This window comes from Lynx canadensis, chromosome B2 (genome assembly GCF_007474595.2).
Source record: "Lynx canadensis isolate LIC74 chromosome B2, mLynCan4.pri.v2, whole genome shotgun sequence".
NCBI lineage: Eukaryota > Metazoa > Chordata > Mammalia > Carnivora > Felidae > Lynx > Lynx canadensis.
In genome coordinates, this window is record NC_044307.1 from 32511528 (window position 1) to 32527407 (window position 15880).

General features: G+C 51.9%; 3 protein-coding genes across 5 annotated transcripts; all 3 read right to left on the bottom strand.

Annotated features, from left to right (window-relative positions):
- Positions 1-9: 9 nt before the first annotated feature.
- ZBTB22 (zinc finger and BTB domain containing 22) lies at positions 10-3951 on the bottom strand. 2 transcript variants are annotated; one of them, XM_030315237.1, is made up of 2 exons: positions 3492-3951; positions 10-2569 (listed from the first exon to the last, which is right to left on the bottom strand). In XM_030315237.1, the coding sequence occupies exon 2, from the start codon at positions 2498-2500 to the stop codon at positions 593-595; it is 1908 nt and encodes a 635-aa protein (XP_030171097.1). In that variant the 5' UTR covers positions 2501-2569; positions 3492-3951; the 3' UTR covers positions 10-592. The 2 variants fall into 2 exon arrangements, with proteins under 2 accessions (XP_030171097.1, XP_030171096.1); XM_030315236.1 differs by having other exon boundaries at positions 3268-3951.
- Positions 3952-4043: 92 nt separating this feature from the next.
- On the bottom strand, positions 4044-8530 carry DAXX (death domain associated protein). Of its 2 annotated transcripts, none has more exons than XM_030315235.1 (8): positions 8424-8530; positions 7247-7502; positions 6262-7093; positions 5922-6136; positions 5525-5765; positions 4891-5368; positions 4510-4732; positions 4044-4304 (listed from the first exon to the last, which is right to left on the bottom strand). In XM_030315235.1, the coding sequence occupies exons 2-8, from the start codon at positions 7451-7453 to the stop codon at positions 4245-4247; spliced, it is 2256 nt and encodes a 751-aa protein (XP_030171095.1). In that variant the 5' UTR covers positions 7454-7502; positions 8424-8530; the 3' UTR covers positions 4044-4244. The 2 variants fall into 2 exon arrangements, with proteins under 2 accessions (XP_030171095.1, XP_030171094.1); XM_030315234.1 differs by having other exon boundaries at positions 7247-7505; positions 8424-8526.
- Positions 8531-15432: 6902 nt separating this feature from the next.
- On the bottom strand, positions 15433-15675 carry SMIM40 (small integral membrane protein 40). The gene has a single exon (XM_030317061.1). The coding sequence runs from the start codon at positions 15673-15675 to the stop codon at positions 15433-15435; it is 243 nt and encodes an 80-aa protein (XP_030172921.1).
- Between the last annotated feature and the right edge of the window lie 205 nt (positions 15676-15880).

Below are 15880 nucleotides of genomic sequence, written 5' to 3' on the forward strand. Positions count from 1 at the left end.
CAAGCCAAGTGAAATGACCAATAAATATTTTAATCACCATTTTAAAAAAAATAAGATTTAAAATAAAAACCTTGTATTCTTACGACTTATATTCCCTCCTTGTCTTCACTCCCTCCTCAATGAGAATCCAGTTGGAGGTCCCCCAAGGAGAGATAGGAGGGATTAGGGTGGAAATAAAGGGCACGTCCTTAGCGGGGTGGGGTAGGTTCTAGGACAAGGGTGGGGCTCAAAACCTGGTCCCCACAACAACACAAACACAGACTTCAGGTACAGACTACAACCACCTGACCCTTGACCCTGTGACTCCAGGATGCTCCATAGCCCCTTTCCCTCCCCCCACCACCATATGCGCCCTAGTCTGGAGCTGAGGGAAAGGAAGGACTTAGTTCCAGGGATACTTTGTGGGAGAGGGGCTGAGGGATGGAATGGGGTGGCCGATGGTGCAACATTGTTCCCCCTCCAAAATATATACAAGTCCGGTAGAGATAAGGAAGACAGTAAGCGTGGTGGGAGATCACCCGAGGGCCACAGCGCCCCTGGCTGGTGCTCCCGGTTTCCTCTTCCCCGAAAGCTGCCTCCAGGAGCCCCCCCTTCAGTTTGTTCCTCCTCCTCCACCAAAGCCCATCTCCACCTTGTGGACACTGGGTGGGGACCAGACCCTTCGGCTGGACTGGGGCGTGGCCCCACTCGCCTCGTCGCCGCTGCCCCCACCCACTCCAGGAGACTCTCTCTTGGGCGGCAGGGCTGGCCCAGCGGGCCCTCCGGGTCCGGGTCCGCCCCCGCCCAGGCGGTGCCGGCGCTCACAGTGTCCCCGGTGGCGCATGAAGCTGTCTCGCCACATGAACTTCTTGGCGCAGACGCCACACTCGTAGGGTTTGAGACCTGTGTGTGTCTTCATGTGCTCGGTCAGGTGGTGCTTCATCTTAAACTTTTTGTTGCACACGGGGCAGTCAAAGGGCCGCAGGTTGAGGTGCATGTTCACATGCCGATCTCGCATGCTCTTGTGGGAGAAGGCCTTCCCACAGTGGCACAAAAAGATCTTATTCCCATCCCCACTGCCTGCCCCTCCAGGGGTCCCCCCAGCACCACCCGGCATGCCCAGGCTCCCTGCTGAGGTGCCCCCCAGGGTCACCGCCCCGTGTTCAGCTTGGTTCCCTGGTGGCTGGCCTGGGGCCTGTGAGGAGGAGGAGGAGGAGGAGGATGAAGACGATGGGAAGACCAGGATCTGGTTGCCCTGCATGTCCAAGGGAAGCAGGGGCCTCGGAGGGTGGGAGGGGGCATAGGAGGAAGGGGTTGGCCCCCCGGAATCATCAAGCCCCGCCCCAGGACCCCCACCCTCATAGGAGCCAAAGTCATTGGAGGACTCACAGAAATTGACCTGCTCCTCTCCCTTGTCCGGTGGCTCAGTCAGGGTCCGGACATCACTTATGCTAAGGGTAGCCTCTGGTCCTCCAGCCTCGGGAACCCTGGAGCCACCCCCGAGCTCTTCATCTTCATCATCCTCACAGGTCAACACCAGGTCTTCCTCCTCCTCATCCTCTTCCAGATCTGGGTCTTGGGGAACGAGGGGTGCCGGTGCTGGGCTGTTTCCACCCCGCTTCACATATACCCAGTGTTTCTGTGGCATGATGCTGGGGGGTGCATAGGTGGGCCGCCGGAGCCCACCCCCAGGGACCACAGCACCTCTCCCATCCCCATCATCGCAGAGCTCATCTGCCTCCAGCAGCAGCTTCCCAGAGGTAGCCCCGCCACTGCCAACCACAGGGGCTGGGAATACAGGGCCACCTCCTCGACGTTCCCCACTGCCCACTGCAGAAGCTGCAAATGCCTCTTGGGAAGAAGATGAGAAATCAGTGGACTCTCGGGGGCTGAAGTAGTTGCTGCTGCTGGGGGACTGATTCTCACTGGCTCGGCTGGAGGCATGGGAGCGCACAGAGCCCATGGTGGCAGGGGCCACAGTGGCCCCACTCCCCGATGGGACCCCAGCACCAGGGACAGTGGCAGAAGTGGCAGCAGCAGTGGTGATGGTGGTGGTGGTGGCTGAGGCCCGGCCTTCGCGGAGGAGTTCAGTGCACTTATCCACGATGTGCCACATTTGGAGCACCGACCCCACTGTGAGGAAGTTGACAATGTCAGCAGCAGCCATGCTGAGGCGACCAGTGTAAGCGGAAGCCAAGACAGTCTCGAAGGCGCCCGGGTCCATGACGCTGGGCAGAGAGATGGAGGTCATGCCCTTGAGTAAAACCTGGTCGTGGAAGTAAGGGGAGGAGGCAGCCAGGACAGCACGATGAGCCCTGAACTCCCGGCCCTGCACTCGGATGGACACATCGCAGAGCTGGCCCTGTAGCCGCTGCTGATTGAGGGACTCCAGAAGGGCACTGGTCACCTCAGGGAAGGACACGTGGACCACTGCAGCTGCAGGCAGGGGCAGTGGGGGTGGGGCCAGTGACAGAGGCAGGGGGAGTGCTGCCCCACTGGGAGAGAGAGGAGATGGCTCCATGGCGTGGAGGGAGGGGGTACCCCCCCAGCCACAGGAACAAGGGAAGGAGGAGGGCGGCCGGGGGGGTCTCTGGGAAGAAAAAGAGAGAAGAATGATAACATCTCATAATAACACAGCCCTTCCCTCTACAGTTTAAAGACATGTTCATACCCTTTATCCGAGTAATTCCCCACAACACTGTAAGGTAGGTATTCCTCCCAACCCCATTTGACAGATGAGGAAACTGAGGCTCGGAAAGATTACGAGATTATCCAAGGTCACAGAGCCAGTAAGTGGCAGTGCCAGGAAACACAGATGTCCTGACTCCTAATCCAGTGCTCTTTCCTTGGAGATTAGAGAAATAAGGTGTTCTTGGGGAGTGGGGTGCCTCCCCTCGGAATTTCCCATTTGCCTGAAAGCCTGAATTTCCAAAATTTACCTTACTGGTGTTTTGCAACCTTTTCTTAGGAGGGGGGCAAGTCTGTTCCTGTACCGAAAACCATCCCTCCCTCCATGTCTTTTTAGGCTATGCCCTCCCCCCACCAGCTCTGTCGGGAGCAAGGGCCCCTTTGCCCCTCAGCTTACCTCTAGCCCCGCCCCTTCAAGGCACGCCCCTTGGCCCTTTCGGCCCCGCCTCTTCAAGGCCCACCCCCGTGGCCCTCCCGGCCCCGCCCCTTGCCTACCCCCGCCCACACAGGACCCCGCCCCCCTCTGCTCCGCCCCAAGCGCTACTTCGACCTCCTCTCCCACCCGGAAGGCGCCCCCCAACCCCGCGCGTCCCCGCTTACCGGGCCGCGCGCCCCCGGGCCCCCCCGCCCCTCACTCGGCGGCCAGAGCCGCAGCCTGGGCCCCTCCCGCCGCCATCTTGCGCCGACTCCCTCCGCCCTCCGCCTCCGCTCCGCCTCCCGCCCCTCCGGCTTTAAAGGCACAGACGGGTACCCCGCCCGTGCCTCTGGGCACTACTCGGCCGACTAGACCACTTCTCCTTTAAAGAACAGCCGTCTCATTCCACCTTAAAGGTACCAGGTCTCTTCCGCTGCTGAAAACGCAGGACTTGGTGGTTCGGCCGAAGCGCTCATTCCCCTTTAATTCCGTAAGCCTGCCCTTCCCATTGGCGAAGGGTTTTGGCCGTCGCTGCTTAGGCTCCGCCCCTGAGCTGTGGCCATTAGCAGGTTTGCGGGATCTAATCGCCCTGCTCTCCCAGCTTCAGACAGTCCCCCTGAAACCCCGCCCCCTTCCTCCGGGTCTGGATTGGCCAAATAACCTTGAGTCGGCCCCTGATTGGCCTTTTTACTCCAACCGCTCGAAGTGAGAAAGTAAAAGCACATTCGGGAGGCTGGAACACATTTCTTTTTCTTTTTTTCTTTCTTTCTTCTTTCTTTTTAGTGCCTGGCAGAGGGCAAGCGGAAGGCCTGAAGCCGAGGGAACTCAAAGAGAGGCAGGCTAAGGACAGGCTACAAAGGACAGCTCCAGGGGTAGTCCAGGCCCAGGCTAACCTTGAACCAGAGAACAGCCGGTGCCAATCGGCTGTGAGAGTAGAACAAGGAAAAGGAAAAGACAGGGATACAATAAGAAAAGAACTTTATTGTTTATTAATGTTTCTGTGTAAAACTTAAGGTTTTGTTTTTTTGTTTTTTTTTTTTTAAAGAAACACCACCAAAAGGGGATTAGCCCAGTCAATCCCTTCCTCAGTCATCTGTTTCCCACCATCCTCCAAATACTATTCCAAAACATTTTGGAGGCAGGGAGTGGGGGGTAGAGGCAGCTAATCAGAGTCTGAGAGCACGATGATCTCCTCTGGATCGCACTGTGTGGCCACACTCATCTGCAGGGAGTGAGAGACAGAGTCAGAAAGAGACATCTGGAATATAGGGGTAAAAGAAGCAAAGGTAAGGATTTCTCAGAGATTAAAAACTGGGGTTAGAAAAAAGGTCGAGAGAGGATGTGGTGGGTGCAAAATTCAGATGGAGTGCCTGAAACTGAACAGACAATGAAAGACAAGTCAGGAAACAACTGCCTCCCCCTCTTACCTTGTAAGTACCAGGCCGGGAGGGTTGTGAATGGGGGGCTTGGGACAACTGGGCTGGAGATGGGCTACAGAGGGAGCTGGTCACCAGGCCATGGCTAGGAGAGTCCACTCTTGTCGAGGAATCAGCAACTGGGGCCATAGAAGTCAAGGGAGAAGGTGGGCTGGGCAGGGTAGATACCTTCTTCCCATTCTTCTCATGCACTGCCCTTTGCCTTTCTACATAGCTAGGGACAGAAACACAAATATGTGGAGGGGTATGAAGAGCCTGAGGCCGGAGGGGAATCATCCAGTCTCTTCCCAGCAGACCCAGTTCCTCAATACTCTCAGAAAGCCCCTTGCAATCTGTCCTTGGCCTCCCTCTTCTCCTCCTTGTCATTGTTACCTGTTTCCTAATGACCCTGCTCCAGTTTGCTTCTCCTTCCGGGATTTCTTGCACGGGGGACAGGAATCTCCCCAGGTGTGAGGAGACACACCTCCATTGAAGGAAGTGGAGGTGACCATGGCTGCTCCATTCTCCAAGACAGTGGTGAGGGGGTCCTCTGATTGCTTCCTGGAAGAAGAAACGTCCCTCTCCTCAGGGGAAGGAGTGGTATCCAGGGGCAAGGCTTCGATCTCGAGCTCAAAGAGCTGAGACATGGGGCTCTCTTCCTCCAGGGGTAACTCCTCAAGGTGTTCTCCGTTGCTTTCAGCATCTATGCTGGAGGGGGCCAAGGCGTCTTCTGACAGTGAAGATGGTGACATTATGAGTCCTTTGTTCTGCTGCTCCCCCACAGACTTGCTGATCCCTCTGCTAGATTCCAGGTTTTTTTCAGCGGAGATCTGCTGCAGTGGGGACATAGGGCTCTTGTCTCCATCCTGACCTGGAAAAGAAGAAAAGAGGGGAGAGGCAGCATGAGAACTAAGGGAAAGAATACTGCTGAGAGTAAGAGGGAGGGAGGGAAGGGTCTCAAACAGGTGGTTCACATCCAAAAGAGTAGAGGGAACCGACACATGAGGGGACTGTTTCCTTGACATACCTGCTTCCTCCTCCTCCTCCTCCTCCTCCTCCTCCTCTTCATCGTCCCCCTGACCTTCCTGCATCTGTTCGAGATCCTCCTCTTCTTCAGAATCTGTGGCCTCCTCCTCTTCTTCTTCCTCTTCCTCTTCTTCCTCCTCTTCCTCTTCTTCCTCTTCCTCATCACTTTCCTCATCTTCTTCGTCATCTGTCTCAGCCTTGGAGGTGGTAGGGCATTCCTGGGACACCATTCCACTAGGGCCCTGGGGGACAAAGGAATTTCTCTAAGGAATCCCTTGTCCCAGAGGGTCTGGTTCTCGGGTTCCTTCTGCACTTTTCCCAGTCAGTCACCCTAAACTCCCTGCTAGCTAGTGCAGGGGAAGGACAAGGTCTGTCTGAAGGGTTTATCCCTTCCATACCTCACCAGAATCCAAGGAGGCTTTGGGGGAGTCTGCGGAGTGGGAAGAGGTGGCTTGGGGAAGCCGAGCCCTTCTCTTCTGTCTCTCGCCCTCCTCACTCTTGTCTTGCATCATTGCATATTTGGAGATGACCTCATCCAGCCGGCTCATAGCCAAGCTCCGGTTTTCTCGCAGGCGCCGGGCTAGGGCGGGATCTGACAGTGCAGGGTCAATGCCTACGTGGGAAGATATAAAGTCAGAGTACTCAGCCCAAACCCTAGAAGAAGGGACAAGAGAGATCCCCCCTCCACCAAACATCTGACATATAAGGGTTGTTGACAGGCATCTCACTAATCCCTACCTGGCCTATAGTCATCTGTGAGGTGACAGCCAAAGTTGTAGATGAGATCAAGGTGGCGTCGTTCCTGTAACCTGATGCCCACATCTCGGAAGGCATCCTGAGCCATGAGCTGGAGCTGCTGTCGTGGGAGGCCGAGGCTGTGCCTAGCAGCTGCCTTCTCCACAGCCCGCAGTACATCTCCATAGTCAGGGAAGGTATCAGGCCCTGGTTTGTTGATGAGCCGCTCAATGCGCCTGTTAACCTCTGGGTAGCGGGTGCCACGGTAGGGGATGCGCTGTTCTATGACACGGCCCGTCAGTGAAGAGCAGTCTTTGAGTTCACACAGCCGCCCAAAGAGGCGGATCAGCTTACGCTTCAACCTTGCCTCCTGCAGGTATGTGGAGTCTGGGTCATCCAACTCTGAGAGATCCAACTCCTTTTCCTGCAGCCGCCGGATCTCAGCCACATAGAGCGCTAGCAGCTGCTCCAAGCGCTGGATCTGCCGCCGGGAACCACGGGTCCTTGGGGCCTCAGAGGCAGTGGTCTCGGCATTTGTGGGGTCCGAGGAGGGGTCTGTGGGAGGGTTATTCCCAGAGGGTTCACTAGAGGTGGTGGCAGCAGGGGCCAGGTTCAGCTTCTTCTTGGCTGAATGGGCCTTGAGAACAGTGCAGAGCTCATTAATGTAGACATAGAGCTTAGCTGGCCGGCTCTGGGCCCGAGATAGGACCCGAGAGAGGATGTTGCAGAACTCCGCGGAGGCCAAAAACAGAGAGTGGGCACGCTGCTGCCGGTTATAGAGGAATGGGACCACCTCAGGGTGGTCTGCTGTCTGCGTCTTACACAGCTCAAGGAACTAAAGGATTCAGGGGAAGAGGTAGGGGGAAAGAGACAAGGGGAGGGGTTGAGAGAAAGAAGGCGAGGTGGGGTTAGTGGGGAAGAAAGGACAGGAGAGCCAGTCAGCCATCCCCCTCCCTGGGGTACAAGAATCTTCTCCCCTAAAGCTCACCTCTTCAAACAGCTTCTCATTCTCCAACTTGTAGCATTTCTTGCCGCCAGAACTACTGCTTCCTCCAGCCCCATGGGGCTGAGAGGAGCCAGGGGCTTCTGGCCGGGGTGAGGCCGGATTGGGGGGTGGGTGGGAGGGACCTGGCTGAGCAGCTGCTTCATCTTCGTCATCATCATCCAGCACGATGATGCTGTTAGCGGTGGCCATGGGGGATCAAATCCCCCGGAGGGAGGAGGTGTTGGGGATTTCGGAACTCCTGCTGGAAGGGGATGGGGCCTCAGAAAGAGCCCCTCCAGCACAGCCCATCCCTCATCTCACACACTTTCCAATCTTCTTGGGTTTCAGTAACACCCAGCCCTGCCCAACAGTGTCCTCATCTGCCTGTCTTCCAGCAACTGTTAGTACCATATGCTTTTCTGGCCCTTTACATAAGGAAGCCCCAAACCACCTGAAACCCTTAAGTCCCCACCCCCAGCTCCACCCCTCTTGTCGATATCCAAGCTTTCTTTCTGTTTCATTGCCCCACTTCTCAGACATTCATTTCCCCAATTCTCATACTTGCCAAGTTGATTCTTCCAACCCCTGGACCGCCTCCCACATTGCACTCCAGATTCCCTCGACGTTCCCTCGCAGATACCACACCCCCGGCAGCACCACCTCCTGAGCCTTCCCCGTTTCGCTCTCAAACACGTCAAATCCACACCCTCATCCCATCCTGAACGATCACCCCCAACTCCTAGACTCTCTGAGGTGAAGGAGGTTCCCTCCCAATAATCCATTCCCCTTTCTCCTCCTTGAATTATCTTCATACTCCGCCCTCCGACGGGGCTCCTCAAACCGGGGCGTCAGGTTGGAGAGATCTCACCTCAATCCCCTCCCTCTTACCCCACCCGAATTTCCCCCATTCTCTGTCTGTGACCTGTAACCGATTGTGAGCCCAGCAGTGAGCTGTCCCGATTCCTCTCAAATCCCAACCTGGCGTCTGACCCCTTCCTCTAGATGAGCTTCCCGCCAAGTCCCCCTCCCCCAGTTCGGCCCCCGGCCACCCCACTCCCCTTCAGGGATAGGAAGGAAGGTACCATAGCTTGTCCCTCAGACTCAGCGCCCGGGACTCCCCAATACCTCTCCCTCGACATTCCCGCCCCCGCCTTCGCTCCCCACACCGTCCGGCCCCCACCTCTGAAACGGTCTCTCGAGGCGACCCTCGCTGCTGATCTCAGAACCTCGCATGGTTCCCTCCGCCTTCCTTCCCCCTCCCACCGCAGGCCCTTCTCTGGACCGGAAGCCGCCGAGTTTCCGCCTACAGCCACATAGGCGCGGCCATATTGTCGTACGGCGCCCGGACCACGCCTCACCCTGCGGCAGGAAGTGGTGGTAGGCCCGCCCCCATCTCCAGTGACGCCCACACAGTCTGCGGCTCCCTTTCCTGTGACCAGTAGGGGGCGCTTTTGCCTCCTCAGGGCGTCCCAAACTACCCGGGGGCCGCCATTTTGCCGTACGGTATTGGCTACGCCCGGACTAGGGCGCGCCGCCGGCAGAGCTCTTTTCACCCGGTGCTTCTGCGACTCAGCCAATTAGAAACTTCCTGCATCCGGCCCAACCGCCGGCGGGTCGCGTGCGGGAAGGACTGAGCCACCTTTCCAAGTGGGAAAGGGGGAACGGAACAGGAGAGCCAAGGGATTGGGCCCTCCAAGACTGCGCAAGGGTGCAGGAAAGAACGAGCGTCTCTTAAGAGGGAAAAAACCCTTTTCCTTCCGCTGGGCCGTTGACCAGCCTTCCGGCGCTGCTTTCCTACCTGCCCGGTACCCTTTCCACGGTTTAATCGACTGCGCCTGCCCCTTCCCTTTTGCGGGCTGCCCGCTCCCTTGCCGCTGTCCAGCAGCTACTAATACTTCCAGGTGTCTATATCTCCCAACCGTGAAATCATAACAAATGCATACAGATGAGCACAATGAGCTATACAAATGTGTTCTTATTATTATCGCTATTGTTATTGATTCCTCTTTAAGCGCCTCCATGGAACTAATGACCAACCAAGTAGGTGGGAGCTAGGTGGTTCTCCGTTCTTTTCTGGAGAGGGTCCCCCAAAGTGCAGGCGGTGATGATCTGGAGGCCGAGCTTTGTCCAGGAGCTCCAGGGCCTTAGGACGGCGATATGGGGGTAGGGGTGGGGGGCCGTGAGAAGAATCTGTGCAGATTGCCGCTGTGAGGGCTGGCAGACGAAGTGAGACTCGTAAAATACCTTGGGTCTCGACTCGTCCCTTTCTCTTCCTCTGGGGAAACTGAGGAAAGAACGAAGAGAGAAGAAACTGACTTCGACGCCCGCCTCGCCCGCACCCCCTACCTCACTCAACTTTAGGGAGGCTGGAAGGACTCGTGGAGGCCAGGGTGGGTCCAGATGTGAACTTACGGGGAAGCCAGAACAGTTAACACGGAGATTCCCATCCCTTGCATCCTTTGGCTTTCTACAAGTGGTGACCATTTTGCCACTATTAGGACGCGGAGGTTCTTAGATCCTTAAGCCCTCACTGTACCAGAGCCTCAAACCTGCCCTTCCATTAAAGAATCCCACACCATCTAAGCCTATAGTCTTCAAATTAGGGAACATGAAAATTCCCTCAAAGGGTACTCAGCCTTAGGAGACGATAAGGATTTAATTTCTAGATCCTCAACTTTCGCAAGATTGTTCTTACTGAGTAAATGCTTGCAGTTGAGGTTCTCCTTCTTCCCGTTCCCTTTTATAATCGACTTCCTCGTCTCTTAAACAAACAAACAAACAAACAAACAAAACCCAAAAAGGTATGCGGGCATACCTCATTTTATTGTGCCTCACAGATATTGTAGTTTTGTTTTTTGTTTTTGTTTTTGTTTTTGTTTTTTACCAGTTGAAGGTTTGTGGCAGCCTTGGGTTGAACAAGTCTATCGGCACGGGTTTTTTTTCCTGTTTTAAAGATTTTATTTTATTTTATTTTATTTTTAATATTTATTTATTTTTGAGACAGAGAGAGACAGAGCATGAGCAGGGGAGGGGCAGAGAGAGAGGGAGACAGAATCCAAGGCAGGCTCCAGGCTCTGAGCTGTCAGCACAGAGCCTGACGCGGGGCTCAAACTCACGAACCACGAGATCATGACCTGAGCTGAAGTTGGACGCTCAACCAACTGAGCCACCCAGGCTCCCCTAAAGATTTTATTTTTAAGGAATCTCTACACCCAATGTGGGGCTTGAACCCCAAACCCCAGGATCAAGAGTCACATGCTGTACTGACTGAGCCAGCCAGGTGCTCCTGCTGACACCCTTTTTCGAACAGCATTTGTTCATTTCGTGGTTCAGTGCCATATTTTGGTAAGTACTGCAATATTTCAAACTTTTTTGTTATTTTTACTTTTGTCATGGTAATCTGTGATTGGTTACTATTATAACTGTTTGGGGGTAACACAAATGACACCCATATAAAGACAGTGAACTTAATAAATACCGTGTGTTTGTGCTGACTGTTCCACTCACCAGCTGTTCCCCCATCTCTCTCCCTCTCCTCAGCCTTCCCTATTCTCTGAGACACAAGGATATTGAAATTAATAACCCTGCAATGGCCTCTAAGTGTTTAAGTGAAAGAAAGAGTCACATGTCTCTCACTTTAAATCAAAAGCTAGGGGTGCCGGGGTGGCTCAGTGGGTTAAGTGTACAATTTCGGCTCAGGTCATGATCTTGTGGTTTGTGGGTTTGAGCCCTGCATCCGACTCTATGCCGACAGGTTAGAGCCCGGAGCCTGCTTCTGATTCTGTGTCTCCCTCTCTCTCTCTCCCCCTCCCCTTCTCTCTCTCTCTCTCTCTCTCTCTCTCTCTCTCAGAAATAAACATTAAAAAAGATCAATCCGTCAAAAGCTAGAAATGATTAAGCTTAGGAAGGAAGGCATGTTGAAAGCTGAGACAAGCCGAAAGCTAGACCTCTTGTGCCAGACAGTCAGGCTGTGACTGCAAAGGACATGGTCTTGAAGGAAATTAAAAGTGCTACTCCAGGGGCGCCTGGGTGGCTCAGTCGGTTGAGCGTCCGACTTCGGCTCAGGTCATGATCTCACAGTTCGTGGGTTCGAGCCCCGCATCAGGCTCTGTGCTGACCGCTTGCTCAGAGCCTGGAGACTGCTTCAGATTCTGTGTCTCCTACTCTCTCTGCCCCTCCCCCGTTCACTCTTTGTCTCACTCTGTTTCTCAAAAATAAATGTAAAAAAAAAAAAATTTAGAAAAAAGTGCTACTCCAGTGAACACATGAATGATAAGAAAGCAGCACGGACTTACTGATGATATGGAAGATGTTTGGGTGGTCTAGATAGAAGATCAAACCAGCCACAACATTCTCTCAAAGACCTTAACTCTCTTCAATTACGTGAAGGCTGAGAGGCTGCAGAAGAAAACTTGGAAGCTTGCAGTGGTTGGTTCATGAGGTATAAAGAAAGAAGCCATCTTCCAAACATAAAAAAGCAAGGTGAAGCAGCAGGCACTGACGTAGAAGCTGCAGCAAGTTATCTGGCAGACCTAGCTAAGATAATTAATGAAAGTGGCTACACCAAACAACGGATATTCAGTGTAGATGAAACAGTCTTCTCCTGAAAGAAGATACTATCTGGGGCTTTCATAACTAGAGAGGAGAAGTCAGTGCCTGACTTCAAAGCTTCAAATGACAGGCTTACTCTCTTGCTAAGGGCTAAAGCAGCTGGTGACATTAAGTTGAAGCCAATGCTCATTTGCCATTCCAAAAATCCTAGGGCCCTTAAGAATTATGCTAAATTTACTCTGCCCGTGATCTATAAATGGAACAACAAAGCCTGGATGACAGCACATCTGTTGACAACATAGTTACTGCTAAGCCCTACTTTGAGACCTACTGCTCAGAAAGAAAGATTCCTTTCTGGGGGCACCTGGGTGGCTCAGTCGGTTGGGTGTCCGGCTCTTGATCTGGGCTCAGGTTGTGATCTCACTGTTTGCGAACTCAAGCGCCATGTCGGGCTCTGTGCTGACAGTGCAGAGCCTGCTTGGGATTCTCTCCCTCTCTCTCTCTGCACCTCCCCCCAAATAAATAAACTTTAAAAAAAAATTCCTTTCTTGTACTGCTCATTGACAATGCACCTGGTCATCCAAGAGCTCTGATAAAGATATACAATGAGATGAATGTTGTTTTCATGCCTGCCAACACAGCATCCATTCTGAAGACCATGGATCAAGGAGTAATTTCGGCTTTCAGGTCTTATTATTTAAGAAATACATTTCATAAAGCTGTCGTTGGTATACACAGTGATTCCTCTAATGGATTTAGGTGAAGTAAATTGAAAACCTTCTCGAAAGGATCCACCAATGTAGATGTATTAGGAACATTTGTGGTTCATGGGAAGAGGACAAAATATTAATATTAATAAGAGTTTGAAAGAAGTTGACTCTAATTCTCATGGGTGACTTTGAGAGGTTCAAGACTTCAGTGGAGGAAGTGACTTCAGATGTGGTAGAATTGGCAAGAGAACCAGAATTAGAAGTAGAGCCTGGAGATGTGACTGAATTGGCTGCAATCTCAAGATAAAACTTCAAAAGATGAGGAGTTGCTTCTTATGGATGAGCACAGAAAGTGGTTTCTTGAAATGAAATCTACTCCTGGTGAAGATGCTATTAAGATCATTGAAATGACAACAAAGGATTTAGGGTATTACATAAAACTTAGTTGATAATGCAGCAGCAGGGTTTGAGAGGACTGACTTCAATTTTGAAAGTTCTGCTGTGGGTAAAATGCTATCAAACAGCATCGCATGCTACAGAGAAATCGTTTGTGAAAAGAATAGTCGAGGGGCGCCTGGGTGGCGCAGTCGGTTAAGCGTCCGACTTCAGCCAGGTCACGATCTCGCAGTCCGTGAGTTCGAGCCCCGCGTCAGGCTCTGGGCTGATGGCTCGGAGCCTGGAGCCTGTTTCCGATTCTGTGTCTCCCTCTCTCTCTGCCCCTCCCCCGTTCATGCTCTGTCTCTCTCTGTCCCAAAAATAAATAAAAAACATTGAAAAAAAATTTAAAAAAATAAAAAAAAAAGAATAGTCGATTGATGCAGCAAACCTCATTGTTGTCTTATTTTAAGAAATTGGCACGGCCATCCCAACCTTCAGCAACCACCACCCTGATCAGTCAGCAGCCACCAGCATCTAGGGAAGACCCTTCCCCAGCGAAAAGATTAAAACTCCCTGAAAGCTCAGATGATGTTTAGCATTTTTAGCAGTATTAAGTTTATTTATTTATGTTGAGAGAGCGAGGATGTGCATGCAAGTTGGAGAAGGGCAGAGAGAGGGAGAGAGAGAGAACCCCAGAGGGGCTCCGAATCCATAAACCATACTGAGCTGAAGTCAGGTTCTCAACTGACTGAGCCACCCAGGCACCCCAGCAATAAAGTATTTTTAACTTAAGGTATGTACGTTGGGTTTTTTTAAACACATAATGCTATCATGCACTTAATGGACTACAGTATCACGTAAACATAACCTTTATATGCACTGGAAAAGCAAAAAAGCTCCTTTGACTTTCTTTATTGCGATATTCGCTTTATTGTGGTCATCTGGAACAGAACCTGCATTATCTCCAAGATATGCCTGTGGTTGTCAATCATGAAATCTGGGGCTAATCTTGTCTTAAGTAAAGGGACATGTAGCCTATTTCTTTCATCAAGGTACCATAAACACCACCTCTCCTGTCTCATTAAACATGTACTTTCAATTTTTAATCATTTAAAAACTGTGTGCAATCTTGATGCTATTTAAATGAGTTCTGTTCTCATAATAATTGTAATGATAACAGAGAAGAAAAATTTTTTTTTAATTTTTTTTAACGTTTATTTATTTTTTTTTTAATTTTTTTTTTCAACGTTTATTTATTTTTGGGACAGAGAGAGAGACAGAGCATGAACGGGGGAGGGCCAGAGAGAGAGGGAGACACAGAATGGGAAACAGGCTCCAGGCTCTGAGCCATCAGCCCAGAGCCTGACGCGGGGCTCGAACTCACGGACCGCAAGATCGTGACCTGGCTGAAGTCGGACGCTTAACCGACTGCGCCACCCAGGCGCCCCTATTTATTTTTGAGACAGAGAGAGACAGAGCATGAACAGGAGAGGGTCAGAGAGAGGGAGACACAGAATCTGAAACAGGCTCCAGGCTCTGAGCTGTCAGCACAGAGCCCGACGCAGGGCTCAAACTCACGGACCGTGAAATCATGACCTGAGCCGAAGTTGGCTGTTTAACCGACTGAGCCACCCAGGCGCCCCGAGAAGAAAAATTTTTAAAAACTTTGCTGTCTATGGTCACAACAAAGAAAAACATTTTTCATCTCAATTAATATGTATATGCAAGAAAATATGATTGATCGGTCAGTAAAAGACTTTCAAGTATAAAAGTATAAAATTGTCTGTGGAGAAGTGGACTGGTAATAGCTGTTCAAGGGGGAAAAAGAGTCGCGAAAGAAGGAAGAAAATAATCCTGTAGTTATGAGTTTGTTTATTTTAAAATGTGAATGTTTTCCTTTTTTCTTTTTTCTTTTTTTAGAGTTTTTTAAAAGTGTTTATTTTTGAAGGGGAGAGACACAGAGCATGAGCCTGTAAGGGGCAGGGAAAGAGGGAGACACAGAATCTCTGTCAGCACAGAGCCCGACATGGGCCTCGAACTCACCAACCATGAGATCATGACCTGAGCCAAAGTGTGACAACTGAGCCACCCAGACGCCCCTATTTTCCTTTTTTTTTTTTTTAAATGTTTATTTTGAAAGAGAGCACATGCATGAATGGGAGAGGGGCAGAGAGAGAAGAGGACAGAGGATCCACGCTGACAGCAGAGCCTGCCTTGGGGCTCGAACCCAAGAACCGGAGATCACGACCGGAGCTGAGGTCGGGCGCTTCACCGACTGAGCCACCCAGGTTCCCCAAGATGTGAACATCTGCAATCGGCCAGAAATTCCATCCTTGAAACAATTTTCATTTATGATGAAAAACTGTAGATGATTACTTAAGCATGTGTGAGAAGTACAAACCTTTTCAAAAAATTTTCCCAGAGTATAGGTGCAAAAATTTTAAGACAGCTGTGCAAGTGTCCCCTCCACAGCCCCCTACATTCTATTTCCCTCTTGTCCCCACCTCTCACCTCTGTCGCAGGGGAAGACAATGTTTATAGGAAAGGTGGTCACAATTCCAGCTCCTCCTCCTTCTGAGGTGTTCTCAGGAGCCAGTCCCCAAACTTTGCCCACGGTAGCAGCCACAGCAGCTTATAAACAGCCTCCAGTGTCAGTAGCATCAGGAAGAGGACCAGGAAGATAAAGAAGGCCTTGTCCAAGGCCCGACGCAGGGGACCTCTGGGAGGACAAGGACGCCTGGCAAACGCCAGGAACACATCCTCCTCAGCCACATCGCCTTCCTCCTCCGCCATACTAACTCACAGCTGACAGCTGACTGGATCAGCGGGGCTGGGATGGGAGCCCTTGCTCAGCAACGCCGGGATTAAGGGGCATGGCAGCAGCAAGCCCGAACCTGCTTGGGTTGACCCTAATTCCCCCATCAAAGACAGAAAGGAGGCAATCGTATAATCATCCCGTGCAATGTGAATGGTCTGGACTAAGTGATTGCTAAAGTCT

Excerpts from the sequence above, each read along its gene's own strand:
- ZBTB22 (XM_030315237.1), bottom strand. The coding sequence starts at position 2,500 with ATGGAGCCATCTCCTCTCTCTCCCAGTGGGGCAGCACTCCCCCTGCCT.
- SMIM40 (XM_030317061.1), bottom strand. The coding sequence starts at position 15,675 with ATGGCGGAGGAGGAAGGCGATGTGGCTGAGGAGGATGTGTTCCTGGCG.
- DAXX (XM_030315235.1), bottom strand. The coding sequence starts at position 7,453 with ATGGCCACCGCTAACAGCATCATCGTGCTGGATGATGATGACGAAGAT. Across the intron at positions 7,094-7,246 it reads ATGAGAAGCTGTTTGAAGAG|TTCCTTGAGCTGTGTAAGAC; the intron begins GTGAGCTTTAGG and ends TGAATCCTTTAG. Across the intron at positions 4,305-4,509 it reads CCCGGCCTGGTACTTACAAG|ATGAGTGTGGCCACACAGTG; the intron begins GTAAGAGGGGGA and ends CACTCCCTGCAG.